A 14,302-nucleotide genomic window follows, 5' to 3' on the forward strand; every position below is an offset into this window, starting at 1 on the left:
CCTTACACAATGCTCCAATTAGGAGCCTGTAAGGTATTGTGAATAAATAAATAAATAAATCAGATATCGTTATGATAGCTTTATTTATTATTAAAATGCAAGTCACACTTCCGGTTTGCGAATGTAGCACCGAACGTCAGAGAACACTGTTGACCAGTCTACAACCTGGAGGGAGCCAATGGCTGAAAACATAAACCGGCATTTTCGCGAAGTACGTGTACTGAAGCGTAAAATCTGCAATTGTCTAGCAATATAAAGAGGCATGTGCATGTGACCTTTCGTGCAATAAACGAATTTTCCACCGAAGCGTGCAACGCTTGTGCATCGACAATACCCCAGGGTCAAAGTAATGCAAGCTCTGTTGACCATCTCCGAGTGGGCGTGGCCAGGTTACGTCGAGTTAACTCGTACCTGTTGTTTACCTGATAAAGTTCTTTCACTCGCTCACCATCATATCTCTGGTGAAACGCTTTTCCGTGATGTCGTTTTTTTTTCACAACTTCCGCACCTTGTGACGTCTGCGATTGATATTATCCGTGCACGGGTCACGTGGGAAGCTCGGTTAACATATATTTCGCATTCAGCAATCCAACGAAGGCCACTCCAAGCTGTCGTGCAACAAGCGTGCATCATCTGTCGGAGCACTGAAATGATCGTACGCCTGCGCGCCCACGAACCAGTGAGCAAACTGGCCGAGCGGCTGGGTCATGCCGGAGGACCTCTGGCAGTCACAGACTTGGACCTCACCAATTGCGTCGGCGCCGACGTCCGTCAAATGCTTCCCATCATCACCGAATGCAAGCAACTCCGACGCTTCATGTGCACCGCCTGCCCAATTCGGCCCAGTAACCTATTGACATTGGTGAGGCAGCTACCCCACCTCGAGGAGATACAGTTTTCCATCCTACCTCTCGGAGCCAAAGGGGCCATTGAAATCAGACGCCTATCCACAATCGTCGGCACTGAAGGCAGCTTTCCTCTGAAACTGCAACGCGTGTATGTTGAAGGTGGCCAACAGACGAACGAATTCCGCCTACTGTCTACCTTACTGCGTTGCTGCCCAAACGCGAAATACTTGCACGTGCACCTAGTGGGCGGCGATTTCCACGAAGCCGTAACAGAGTGCCGCATCCTCCTTGCAGAACACGCGAAACTGGACGCGTTCAGGTTGACCTCCGAACTGTCTTCATATATTGTGCGCGAACCACCAGCTACGTTCGATATTGTTTCCTACGCCACTGTTTGCGCAAACTTAACCTACCAGAAGTCGGTGAACTTTCGAAGCTGTGCCCGACTGCGGGACCTCGTAGGGATCGGCGTCCAACAACAGACTATGCCGTTCCAGACGACTCTGGTCGCCGTTGACGACAGCCTCACGCCTGAATGGTTCCGCGAGGCCAGCGTCAAACACGACTGGAGCAACGTGCGCCACCTATGTCTTCTACTCTTACCACCGGGTCCTGGCAAGTTCTATCCCGCTGCAGGGTGCACATACTCGGAGCGTCTTCGACTATTGAGCAGGCAGCTTGTGCACCTCGTCGAGCTCAACGTAAACGCATTCCATTTCGGACCTGGTCTCGATGTCGCCACGTTCCTTCAAGATGGCAGTCTGCCGTTCCTGCAGTCGCTCTCGGCACCCCCTTGCGGTTTTCGCAGCGTGTTGGCTCTAGCACGTCTGGCGGCGTGCTGCCCCAAATTCAAGGAACTGGACGTTCGCTTTGACAGAAGACGCAGCATTCTCGAGTGCGCTGGATGTGATAGTGACCCGTTTTTCGCTAACGAGTTTCCCCGCTCCGCCAGTCCCGCCTTTCGGAACGGTCTTGCCAGGTTGACTTTGAGCCAAGTCCACGACGCTGCGTGTCGGTGGTTCATGGAGTGCTGCAGGCCAGTGTCCACACTGCGGTTGGCCAGCTGCCCTTCGGAGCTAGATTTCGAGCGTATCGGAAGTGCACTCGCCCACAGCATGGGTCCGAGCTGCCTGATCATAGAGCACAAATTCTTTGGGTTTGACGACGTGGCTTTGCTGGTGAGTCTCGCTCCTTCATTGCATTCGACACGTGTAGACAAGAGCAGCCGTGGTGAAGGTTAATTTGTCTTCTTTTATACCAACTGGTGTCATTTCACTGTTACTCCTCTTCCTTAGACATGCCAGAGATCGGTGCCTCTTGGGCAACATTCTATAGTGCTCATGTACCATAATACACCGCCCTGTTCTCTCACTGTTCAGTTTTCTCTTATACATACCAATATGTTTTGGCTGTCACCATCCTCTTCCGCCTGTTTTAGTCCATTTCGAGACCGATCTCGGAACTTCGTCTAATTCTTTGCCTACCCTGATTGTAGTTCCTTGCGCCTTACAACCATTCCGTTGCTCTTACCAGCTTACCACCAGCTGGTTTTAGCCTTCTTGCGCGCTAAGATGTGGCCCATAGCTGTGTCAGCTCTTCTAACATGTCACTGTCAAGCGATGCTTTATAATTGCTCAATCAACACACCGGGTCCCTCCCGCGTTAGTAATGCGCATGCGATCTTGTTGTTTTTGCGAGGCCATTGCGACATTTCTTTGCTCACTTTTCATTTTTGAGAACCTATAGCGCACCTGCTTCTTTGTACAGTCAGTAGGGAGTTTCGCGCTTGCACGTGCGTATGTGTTCGTTTTGTTCTCCACTTCAATCAGTTTAGAACTTTTTTTTCTACTTCCACAGGCTCATTTCTCTCACTTGTTTATCTTTTTGTACTGTTACTCATTCTGCCATCTCTTTCGTTCTCTTGTCCCGCCGTGGTGGTCCAGTGGCTAAGACACTCGACTGCTGACCCACTGCTCACGGTATCGAATCCTGGCTGTGGCGGCTGCATTTTCAAAGGATGCGAAATGTTGTAAGCCGGTGTGCTCGTGTTTGGGTGCACGTTAAAGAACCCCAGGTGATAGAAATTTCTTAAGCCCTCCGCTACGGCGTCTATTATAAAAATATGGTGGTTTTGGGACGTTAAACCCCAAATATCAATCAATTCATTTTCATTCTTCTGCACGGGGCGTGATTTTCAGCTTTTTTCGTACACTGATTTGTGTTCCTTCATTTTCTTCTTCAATGCTGCCCAAAAAAAATTTTTTTTGAGTCGTTACTGCTGTTTCTATCATATGATTTTGTTTCTATAGCTTTTACTGCAGATCGCCACACTGAAAGTGTATTTGGCTACGGACAACTTTGCTTGATTCACCTTTGCGCTGTTCGAACTTCAGATGCTCTGGGACAGCTATGACCTTTTCACACCGTTTCATTTCCAGACCAACCCGTTCCACTTCGCCGACCTCCAGTTCTTGTACCTCCTGTTCTACAGGTGTGTGCAGCCAAGTGAATTGCCGCAGTACGTGGCCCGTCTCCGGCAGAGCCTACCACTACTGAAGTGCCTGCACGTCCACTACAGGCAACCAATCAATACCACCTTCGTTACTACGGTCACCTGGATACGAAGACAAAGCGGCGGAGCTGGTGAAGATCTGATTAGAAATGGTCCCTGTTTCCTAAGTTGTTCTACAGCTACTTTCATAGGACTCGCAAAGCCACTGAACCGTGACTTCCAGCCGATGCTGTAGTTTGTCTAACTTATACTTTTATGGATGACAAGCAATATTTGCTGTATATAGACACTGCGCCCTGTGTGTATTTGGTACATGTGCAGAAATAAATAGAGAAAAATGTGTGCTTATTGTTCCGTTATCACGGCATTCCATGAAGCATAGCGAAGCATGAAGCGCAGACACACAAAAGAACGAATGCCCACGTGTTTTCACGATAAATCCGGTACATCTGTATCGCTAAAGCTTCATCATTGACCTCGCTGTGCCCACTGGAAGTCAAGGGCATCTTCCAAGTATCGACAGTTAACTCCATTCGGTTGTTTATGGGGCCATGTTATCACCTTAATATTCTTAATTACGTCTGCGCATTTTCCCTCCTCTTGCGAGCTTGGCTTCTTTAGAATACAGTCTGTTGGCCCTAATTACCTGGGAACATCTTGCCTTTGCGCTGTATGCTTTGTGTATGCCCATTTCTTCTTGCTGATTTTGACTAGTCTAGGCGACGGTAACTTGTGCGCATATAAACCACGTGCATGCATGGCAACATCGTGAATGTAGTGATAGATATGGATACGCTTAAAGTCGCCAAAGCTCGCTAAAAAATGCTTTTCATTTGGAAGCATCAGTTTTCAAAAAATCGTGCATATGTGCCCGACCCGTGAACCTTTAGCGTTTGTATTCTTTTAAATGCTCATCATCATGAGATCCCTTTTCGTGTGGCATTAACGGCACGCTTTGCAAGCAAATGCGTGACACAACGAATGGTAGCTCCTTCAGAAACACAGCACGACAGTGTATTCAGGTGCCTTCTTATCACGTTACCAATATGCAGCTCGGTTTCTGTTCTCTATCGACACCTCAACCGTGCCGCGGGAAGGCATCAAACGTGTTTGAGGTACATAAACTGTTGAAAGCTGAATGGTAATCTGTCACTAACTCTCAACAGGCAGGTATATAACAGCTGCATCTTGCCGGTAGTTAACTACGGAGTAGGAGCCTGGAAGCTTACAAAGAGGGCTCAGCTTAAATTGAGGACGACGCAGGGAGCGATGGAAAGGAAAACGATAGGTACGTGTTGAGAGACAAGACAAGAGCAGAGTGGGTCAGGGAACAAGCCGGGGTGTAGGATATCTTGACTTGAAATCATGAAGAAGAAATGCACATGGGCCGGTCACGTAGCACGTAGGCAAGGCAACCACTGGTCATTAAGGGTAACTGACTGGATTTCTAGAAAAGGCAGACGCACGAATGGGAGACTGAAAGTTAGGTGGGCCGATGAGACTAAAAAGGTCGCAGGTATAACGTGGCAGCAGAAAGCACAAGACTGGGTTGATTGGCGGATCATGGGAGAGGCATTTGCCCTGCAGTCGGTGTAGTCAGGCCGATGATGATTATGGTAAATAGGCTAAGGTTCACAAACTTGTCTCGGCTAGTGGGCCGGACACAGCCATGAAATTCAGTTCTGAAGGGCCGGGACTAGAAAGAAGGTTGAATTTCACCCCCTCCCCCGATGCAACCTTTCTTGAAAGAAGGGCATTGGTCTCTAATAAATAAGCAATTTCTTTAGGTCCCTCGAGGAACATTTCTATACGAACTTCCAGAATAACTAAACTCTGAGGGCACTGACTGAGAAATATTGTCAGGCCCCGGAAGCACAGCGGTAGTTTTGGTTGCAAAGAACATGCACCCTCGTAGCGATTGCCGGATGTCCAGATCCGGTTGAATGGAGGGTTCACATTTATTGGTTTTCAGAAGTTTTTACAGACAAAATGAAAAAGATAGCCTTTTAAAAAAACTCATTTCTGATTTGTTTATGTGTTCTTTTTCATTCCTTATTTCGCTAATTCCAGATTAGTTGAAGTGCGGGAAGTGATTGACAAGCGTTCGCAGAGCTTTAATCCGCTCCTTCTCGCCCCTCGCTCCGCGATATTAGAAGTTAGATAGCGCTAGGTTGTCTCGCTCGGTGGGCGTGCCAGCTACGGGAAAGATAAAAAGACGGCAAGTTGTGGCGGGCAAAGAACGCAAGCCGCAGAGAGCTACGCCGAACAAGTCAACCACGCATTCGTCGAAGATGGCTTATTCGGGCGACACATGTTTTCCGCGGCTGTGCGGTGTGCTAACCCGGAGAGTTCTAGTTCTGCGAAGGTTTTTCAGCGTTTCCCAAAGGCAACGGGTGAGCACAACAATTTGGACCCATTATTTGACCAGGCATTGGCTTTGGAGGAGTACATGAGTAAACCCCGTTCTCTGCAAGACTGACTGGACTGACAGAAGTGCAGTGTCGCATGACTAACTGGTGAAGACGGCAGGCTCCTGTCGGGAAAATGCGTGTATTGAAAGGCTTGAATTCGAGATGGCTCGGCCAGATAGTTAAAGTCTCTTTTACTTTGGCATGTAATTCAAATGATGTAAAGTAATTATATGCTGCGTCCTGCTCATGAAGTTCATGTAGCCGCGGTTTTTAAACTTGTGAGTCTTTACTTCTATTAGTGTCATTCAAATACACGTGATGGACTAAATGCTTCTAAAAACTATCGCAGAGAATATAGACGGAGCCAACGTTTTGAAAAGTGAACTTTTCTTTACCAGGGCAGCGCTTTTGCCCTGATGAAGACAAGTCATCTTGCCGAAACACTGTTTCCAGTGACGTTCTCTTTCGAAAGGCCTCTGATCGCTTCAGGTCTCTCAGGGACTCGGAACTTCAGTCTCGTATGCTACTCAAGTTCTGTGAGAGAACTATGTGCGCCATCTTAAAAGACGCGATTGAGTGAAATACGACGTTTCCTACACAGTAAACGCAACTTAGCCGAATTGGGCGTTTTAAATGCGAAATACTACCTCATTCGTACCCATGCATGCTTGGTTAGGAAGTAACAAAAAAAGTAATATATCGCGCGCCCTAGCGATTGCTGATATTTTTAGCATTGGTTCGGATATTCTGGACTGATTGTTCGCTCATTATGTCCACGTGTTAATTGAAAATAAGGCTGTTTTACAGACTATCACTTTCACACTGCCTGTGTCCGTTTTTTTAATACAAAACGTGCAATAAATCAGTTCGTTTTATTTGTGCCGATCGTGTTTTGTATCAATAATAAGTCAATTTACTGTCACCTCTTCAGAAAACACGAACGAAGTTACAAAAAAACGGACAACAAAATTTTATGGCCGCATTCCATCAGCGGATCTAAAAGAAGGCACGAGCGTATTCCGCTTGCATGCGAAGTGGGAAAGGAGGACTTCCGCGGCAACCCTCCTCCACTCGATTTTTTGTCCTTTCCCTCTATTTTGGGACGTAATCAGTGACTTCATGAAAGAAATTTTCCATTCGTGATTTTTCTAGTTGATTGCCCGGCAACCAATGTGATAAAATCGATGATGCCACTGCCGAGAGCGAATACATGGGAGGTATAAGGATTTTCCGCCTCCTGTTATTGCCACGAGTGTTATTTTATTGAACTACCCGACTAAAATCTACGGTGACTGTGGGCAATACTCGGCTCAGATCGCGCCTCAGTGTTCAAGAAGCTTCACGTTTGCGGTAGATCATTTCGTTCTGGTTGCGCTGAGGACGCTAACACTCAAGATTATTCCAGAGCTTGCGCGACCTCCGGTGGTAAGGCTGGAAAGTTCGACGCACGATTTATAAAAAAATGGCCTGCCACAACGGGCTGATCAGTATTCTGACGGCCGACCCTCTGTTCGCCGCTACCAGTGCCAGTGTATATTGCTGTAATCTGACTTTCCGTTCAACAGCCATAAGTTCGGCCAAATAATGTTTCACATTGAACACGTTGACTTCTTCCTTGGCCCCCCTTCACGACCAGGTGACAATTAGTTTTTTGCCACAGTTATGTTTCAACACATGGGGACTGCATATGGTGCCTCTGAAAAAAAATGTATTTGAGAACAATGGCTTCGATCCATCTTACCTGAATAAAGCGTCATTAATCGTAACAGGTGAGAAAGACAATGCGGGCACCGTTCGACAGAGTCTTACAACTTCATTCCTTGTTAAGCGAAAAATAATGACCAAAGTTCTGAAGACATTGACCTCATGCCTGACAAAGCTTAGCTGCGACAAGTAGAAATGACCAAAGCAACCTTTTGTGCGCAGGAGAGTCTCATGGTCAACCATGGATGTTCAACCTCAACCGAACTTGTGCACCGTCATCAAGCAGAACAAGTGTTCACAGAGGTAGGTACTTCCGACCCTGTATACGATCATAGCAGCTGGTCGGCGTATAGCTCCAGGCCATGATGGGCTCCCAGCGAAGGGTTCACGTGCACGAGCAGCAGGTGGCCCACGATTCACGTGTTTGAATCTGCTACCATAGAGCCTACGGCAAGTATCTTGGTTGACTTCCGCCCTTAGTAACATAACGCAAGCCACCAGGGGGATCGTCCATGAAACGGGTGGTTTTAGAAATGGAGCGTTCAATATTTTCTAAACACTTTCAGAAGTAGATACAGTTCCAAACTGCCGACTACTCGAAAGTTGATCCTGCGAGTTAGCGATACTCACTACTCATCTTCAAAATAACATGATGAAACGCAGTGCATGGCTGCACTAAAAAAACACGAACTAGGAGGAGATTTGCACGATAGGAGCGCAAAAGGGTTACAGCAACACCTACGCAGCTACTCTCTCTGTCGATGCTTTTGCTCCTGATGATGATTGTTTGTTCAACGGTTTGTATTGGAGACCCTTTAAAACCCTCACTGGTAGTGCAATCCACATTTAAGTACGCCGGACACGATCTGATGCTTCGGCTATGTAATCTAACATGCGTTAAAGAGACTCCTCGCATTTTACATGACATTCGTAACTTGCTTCCCCCACCGAATAACTGGGTTCAATGCCTACTCGTAACCATAGGTCGGCGAACTAACTCAGGAATCGGCTCAATAGCTTTCTCATTCTTAGATCAAGCCCGGAGGGAGTCCCAGTGAGTGCGGCTTAAAAAACACTTTCGTGTTAGTCCGAGTGAGTCTGGCTGAGGAAAATTTTGGTCAGCCTGGGTCAAAATACGTTCGAAGCGGAACCTGTGCTGAAACAGCAACGATAATAACTTATTTACAAGCAGCTGTCAAAATTTTTGAAAAAGAGAATTTCTAAGCAATCCTTAGAAATGATCGCCACTGCAGCGAAGAAGAATCTACATGAAAATTACATCGTTCGGAGTCCAGGTCATAAGGCCTTGATGAGAAATGACGCAGACGATGCTTTCACCCGAGCTCATGTTCACCGGGCTTTACCATAAGATGCACTAAGAAGGAAAGAAGATGTACCTAAAAAGTACAACTACATACTGAAGCACTACAGGCTAAGCAGAATTTATCCGTTGCAGCTCACCCGAGCCTGACAATGTAATAGGTTGTAACCCTCTGGAAGCTGCGAACACCAACTTTCACGGTACGCTACCTTTTCGCATCTCACCGACTGAGCACTCGTACTCCTGCAAGTACTGTGATGTCCCGGACACTCAATGCTGCATGGTATTGGTGATGAAAACGAAGCCCTGGAATCACTACACTAACGGAAGAGCACTGGGAGGCCAAGTTATTGGACCCAGGCCTGATGAATCAGCGAAGCGTGGATCAACGGGCGTGAGAATTGGTGAAGGCCCGCGGCTACTTGGAATAAGGAGGCCGCCCTATATACGCGTTCTCTCCAATAAACAACCGAAATTCAGGGCCCCTTCATCGGGCTACTCGCTGTACCATCACGGGGCTCCCTAAACACATACTAAAATATCCGCCCTTGAAAGTGCAGGGGGCTTGCCTCCTCTGCAGGACGTCATCCGTGAAGCGGACACTCGACACCACATGCGCATGGAAAACACGCCGCAAGTTCGTCGCCTTCTATCCTGGGATTGTCAGCGACATGATGACGCACCCCTTCTTGATCAGTCCTTACACCCATGGGAAACACTGATAGCCTCTCGACGGTTCCCATATCCCATATGTAGTCACAATGATACTGGCTGCCAACTTCTCGCCACCTGACAACTCGGGGAAGCGAGCTTAGATACTATCGACATATATGCACGGACGCTTCTATCTCGATGATCAAGTTTGTAAAGCATGGATTTGCGAGTAGACATTCGAGTATACTGGGGTCTACAGGGGCCTTCTGCCAAGTGGTATCGCTATGCATGCTGAACTTCTTGTCCTATGGGGAGTGACTGCCAACCTGCCTTACACTATACAGAAACCCATTCGTCCCTTTATCGACTCGCACGCTGCGTACCGGGAAATATTTTGCCCAGCCTAGGAGTATGCTACAGCTGCTGTTATTCAAAGCATCCTTCGCATGAAAAAGCCGACAGCCCGATAGATCTGGACGCTGAGTCATACGGATGTGCCTGGGGGCAATACGGAGGCTCACGCCGCTGCTGCTTCCGCAGGTGGGTTGACCAATCTTTCTCCCCCCCTCCCCCCAGGCTAAAGCCGTATGAGCTCTCAAGTAAAATAGATTCCTCGGTAACTGCAATACACTAGGTGTGCACGTCTGCATACGTCATGCTAGTAAGAAACGCATAACGCAAGTTACCCCACCTGTCCTGCTTTTTTGCAACAAGTGTCCAATTTCGCGCTCTCAAGAAGTCTTAATCAATGAGGTCTGCACAAATTCTGCATACAAACCGTATTCTAAAACTAAATGGTGACAACCGGACATTGCGACAGTAACGTGCAATCACTGTGGCTTGCGCTGACACGCAGACCTTCACCACTCATTATGGCAATGTTCTGCATTTGATAAAGGGCGAATGGCCACACAAGGTTTGCAGTACACAAATTATTGTGAAGTGCTGCTTACGCACCCAGACACTCAGTTATTATTTGCGCAATATGGAGGTCAGACCGTCCTGATCGGAGGTGTCAAGGGGGTCCGACAAACCACAGTAGTGACCGCACACTGTCTCAGTACCTCTTATGGTGACTAGAATAATTAGTGGAAACCCTACCACGCAATTAAATATTAGTACAGTTTGAATGTCCCGTTTATACCCGCACAGAAGACAAGCACCGCCCTCTTGTTCAATGAAGGACTTTCCATCGATCCAATCTCTTTTGATTGATCCCGAGTGGGTTCCGCTTCTTCTTTACAGAGTTAAGGCCCTATCTATTAACCTTGAGCACTATTCTCAGCCTTACCTTGATTCACATTTATACTTGCGCCTACTCACACATATTCGAAAGCAGTATCGTTGATTCGTGTTAAAACGCACTGACACTGTCGTCGAAAAACTAGGCTGACAGACTCGTGAGTCGACTCACTCTGACTCAGACCTGGATCGAATGGTGAACTTTGGTGAGCTTGAGCTCGAGTGAAGCCAGTTGAAGAAATGTTTCGTGAGTGTTAGTCCGAGTAAGTCCGGCTCAGGAAAATTTCAGTGATTCTAAGTCCGAGTACGTCCAAAGAGTGAGATATATAATTTTTTGAGTGAGTATGAGTAAGTTGTATTTTTTTGCCGACCTATGGTCAAATCAAACTTGTTTTTGTGATTTACTTGCATATATCTCGAACTTTCACCTGGATTTCTCACTCATTACCAATGACGCCGGCACCAACGTTTTACTCCGGCACCAAAATGTCTGCGAAATGACCTTTTTTTAACACACTCGCGATAAAACCACATCCGCAGACGCGTTTTATCACTCGGCAATCACTGCGTCAAGGCTGTACTGCACTCGCCGCCGCTTCCTTTGCGGCTCGTCATCGCTGCTGCTGTCCTCGTTGTCAACGGCTTTCTGGGCGGCTTTCTCAGCGTCGTCTAGCCGTCTGACGTCTAGTTGGCCCAACAGGCAAACGATGGTCTCCCTGGTGACGCAGAAGAAGTGCAGACCTATCTCTTCGAGAACGGCGCCATCTGCACCCCTCAGGTCCTCCAAGTGGTATTTCCTAAAACGACGGCAATAGGACGACCATTGTTCAGGTGGCCATTGACAGTTTTGATGATTGCGGCAGTTTTTGGTGGACCATAAAGTGAAAAACAGCCAAGGAGTAAAGCATACAGAAGAGAACACCCAAGGATTGTTGTAAAAATTACAGAGTGGAAGCTCGCTCCACGGTATCGTTTTATACCCGCACAGGCGCATTTGCTTTCCTTCCTGTTCTTTCCTTCACTAGGGCAGGAGGGAAGCATCATTGCATCGCTCCCCCGCCCCCTTTCTCGCCGTTGTTCAAGGTCGAAAGAAAACGAGCTTCGCCGTGGATGCAAATGAGGCCTTGACGTTGCTTTCACAAAGACCTCACAATGGCCCCCACCTTTCCACGGTAAATGATGAAAGCACACCGATTTCTAAATCCAACGTCAAAGGTGTTCGATCGCCATTATCGTCCAAAAACATGCGTAGCCATAACCCAACGCATGAAAAAACTATACCATCTTCCACTAAAGGGAACCATGAGTAGCATGTTAAGCATCGCATGGGTGGACTTAATGTTTCGTTCATCATAGGCTTCTTGCCCGATGTTAACGCGTCCTTGCAAGTGGAGCACACAATAAATTCACTGTAGTATCTGCTGCTGTTACTTGTTGCCGAATTCTTGTTGGAACACACCACGCCGATTCGATCGCCACGCTGCGTGGGAGCACGCGGCTTCCTGGCGCGCGTCCAGAATCTCGTTCATCGACGGTATCACGTGATTGCTGAGTGAGTGAAAGGATATAAAGGCCACAGCCACTTACGCAGGCCCGAACGCGATAGCACGTGCAGGCACGTTCTACCTACATTCCGATATAACGCGCGCACGCTTATTCTAACTATATTTCTATCTATATAGTTCTAACAATATATTTTGTGAAAAAGGGGGGGGCGCCCCGCCACAGTGGTCTAGTGGCTAAGGTACTCGGCTGCTGACCCACAGGTCGTGGGTTCGAATCCCGGCTGTGGCGGCTGCATTTCCAAAGGAGGCGGAAATCCTGTACGCCCATGTGCTCAGATTTGGATGCTCGTTAAAGAACCCCAGGTGGTCGACATTTCCGGAGCCCTTCACTACGGCGTCTCTCATAATCATATTGTGGTTTTGGGACGTTAAACCCCACATATCAATCAATCAATCAAAAAAAGAGGGGCGGGGGAGGAGAAGCAGCACACAAACTTCTGGAAATTTGTTGGAGGCTTCCTTTTATCAAAAAGAAAGGATCTGATTGTGTCAATGGCGCAACTATAGCTTTGTAATCGACAGAAATGCTCTTTCTGAACAACAAGTTGTCTTGACCATGTTGCTGCACGTCATATGTTGGCCGTTCACGCCTGCACGGAAATGTCTTCTTTTTTTTACGTTTCTCAGACTGTCCTTATTCATTTGGTAGATGGTGCTTCACTTTCTTCTCTTCTGCACCCCCTCTCTCTTTTTTTTTTCACGAAATCGGTTTCGCGCCACATTCAAGTGTACCTGAACAAAGTGAGTACCAACTCACCCCAAAATAAGTCCTTTTGCAGAATTGTACTTGTATGGGTGTAGGAAGAAAGCACTTCCTTCTCTTGGCTCAACGCCAGCCTCTAAGCCTGCATCTACTAAGGTGGTAGCCGCCATCTTACTGTGGGTAAAGCGTTACCTTTGAAACATATTGATTGACTGATTGATTGATTGATATGTGGGGTTTACGTCCCAAAACCACTATATGATTATGAGAGACGCCGTAGTGTAGGGCTCCGGAAGTTTCGACCACCCGGGGTTCTTTAACATGCACCCAAATCTGAGCACACGGGCCTACATTGAAACATACTTTTTAAGCCTTGTTGGTCTGAAGTTTGGTCAGTGTGGCACTGAAGTTTCCTCCTCAATATCAGATGCAGATAAAACTGCACTAATCAGCATGTGCTACAGACTGACGTCCTGAGAGATGTAGTGGGCGTATCCTGCATTATGTTAATGTTTATGAAAGTTCGTACAGCGCTGCGGCTCCACAAAATATTTCGTTTGAAATATACGCATATCCGCACGTTTCATTACCAGACGCCCAAGTAAAGAAGGTATAGCTCCAAACTTATGTTTCTTTTTAGGCGTATTTGGCTGCGGGTTAAAACCATACTAGAAAGGCCATACTTAGAAGTGAAGTGTATAAATTTTAAAAAAAAGCACTGAGGTTAACAACACTCGCAGACCTTGTAAGCCAGGTGTTCTCCGCCTTCTCAACTTCGTCCATTGGCTATCTGATAGCCTTTCTAGTTACATGGTAGTTGTCGCCTTGCGGTAGACGGGCCGTCATGCCCAGGTAGATCTCCTCGACCTCCCCGGCACCCTTTCTGGCCTTCAAGACGATCGCGATGTCTTGGCCAGCTGTGCTGTTAACGCTGATGTTCTTGAAGGTGTAGCTGATCACGAGAGGACCCAGTGGGAAGTCGCAACCGAACAACCTGTTACAAGTGCCGAATGTTGGGGAAGAGTTGGAATGCCGGTTATCGCAAGTGTGGATAAACATTTTATTTCGTGAAGGCAGTATTGAATATTGGTATCTGGGAAGCTCTAAAACAATAAATAATGTAATAAATATTTGGGTCTTTCAGCAATAATTGTGGACTCATAATGACGCGAAAGATTATTTATCTCAGTGCTAAGTCACGCATCTTCGACATTTACAAGTTCGCTGAGAATAGTATTATCGTTTTAGTCGAATATACTGCAGCACAGTTAATGTTTACTCACTGGACAAGATCTAATTTACAGATGATTAAAATATCTGAAACAAGTTCTCTGGCAAAAAG

The 14,302-nt window shown here is 47.1% G+C and overlaps 2 protein-coding genes across 3 annotated transcripts in view; both read left to right on the forward strand.

Annotated features, from left to right (window-relative positions):
* Positions 1–597: 597 nt before the first annotated feature.
* On the forward strand, positions 598–3,702 carry LOC119180089 (uncharacterized). 2 transcript variants are annotated; one of them, XM_037431230.2, is made up of 2 exons: positions 598–2,026; positions 3,287–3,702. In XM_037431230.2, exons 1-2 carry the CDS (start codon positions 650–652, stop codon positions 3,593–3,595), a joined length of 1,686 nt encoding a protein of 561 aa, XP_037287127.2. In that variant the 5' UTR covers positions 598–649; the 3' UTR covers positions 3,596–3,702. The 2 variants fall into 2 exon arrangements, with proteins under 2 accessions (XP_037287127.2, XP_075725097.1); XM_075868982.1 differs by having other exon boundaries at positions 3,340–3,570.
* A 1,917-nt stretch (positions 3,703–5,619) lies between these two features.
* Positions 5,620–14,302, forward strand: part of LOC119179277 (cytosolic endo-beta-N-acetylglucosaminidase) — an 89,302-nt gene continuing 80,619 nt past the window's right edge. The window contains exons 1-2 of the mRNA XM_075868985.1: positions 5,620–5,753; positions 7,698–7,778. Coding sequence (XP_075725100.1) covers positions 7,717–7,778 — 62 coding nt within the window. The 5' untranslated portion in view covers positions 5,620–5,753; positions 7,698–7,716. The remainder of the gene's footprint in view (positions 5,754–7,697; positions 7,779–14,302) is intronic.

Source organism: Rhipicephalus microplus, chromosome 7 (assembly GCF_043290135.1).
Source record: "Rhipicephalus microplus isolate Deutch F79 chromosome 7, USDA_Rmic, whole genome shotgun sequence".
NCBI lineage: Eukaryota > Metazoa > Arthropoda > Arachnida > Ixodida > Ixodidae > Rhipicephalus > Rhipicephalus microplus.

Bases quoted from the DNA above. Each gene is read 5' to 3' on its own strand.
- LOC119180089 (XM_037431230.2), top strand. From the start codon at position 650: ATGATCGTACGCCTGCGCGCCCACGAACCAGTGAGCAAACTGGCCGAG. The intron at 2,027-3,286 runs GTGAGTCTCGCT...TTTCATTTCCAG, and splicing joins TTGACGACGTGGCTTTGCTG to ACCAACCCGTTCCACTTCGC.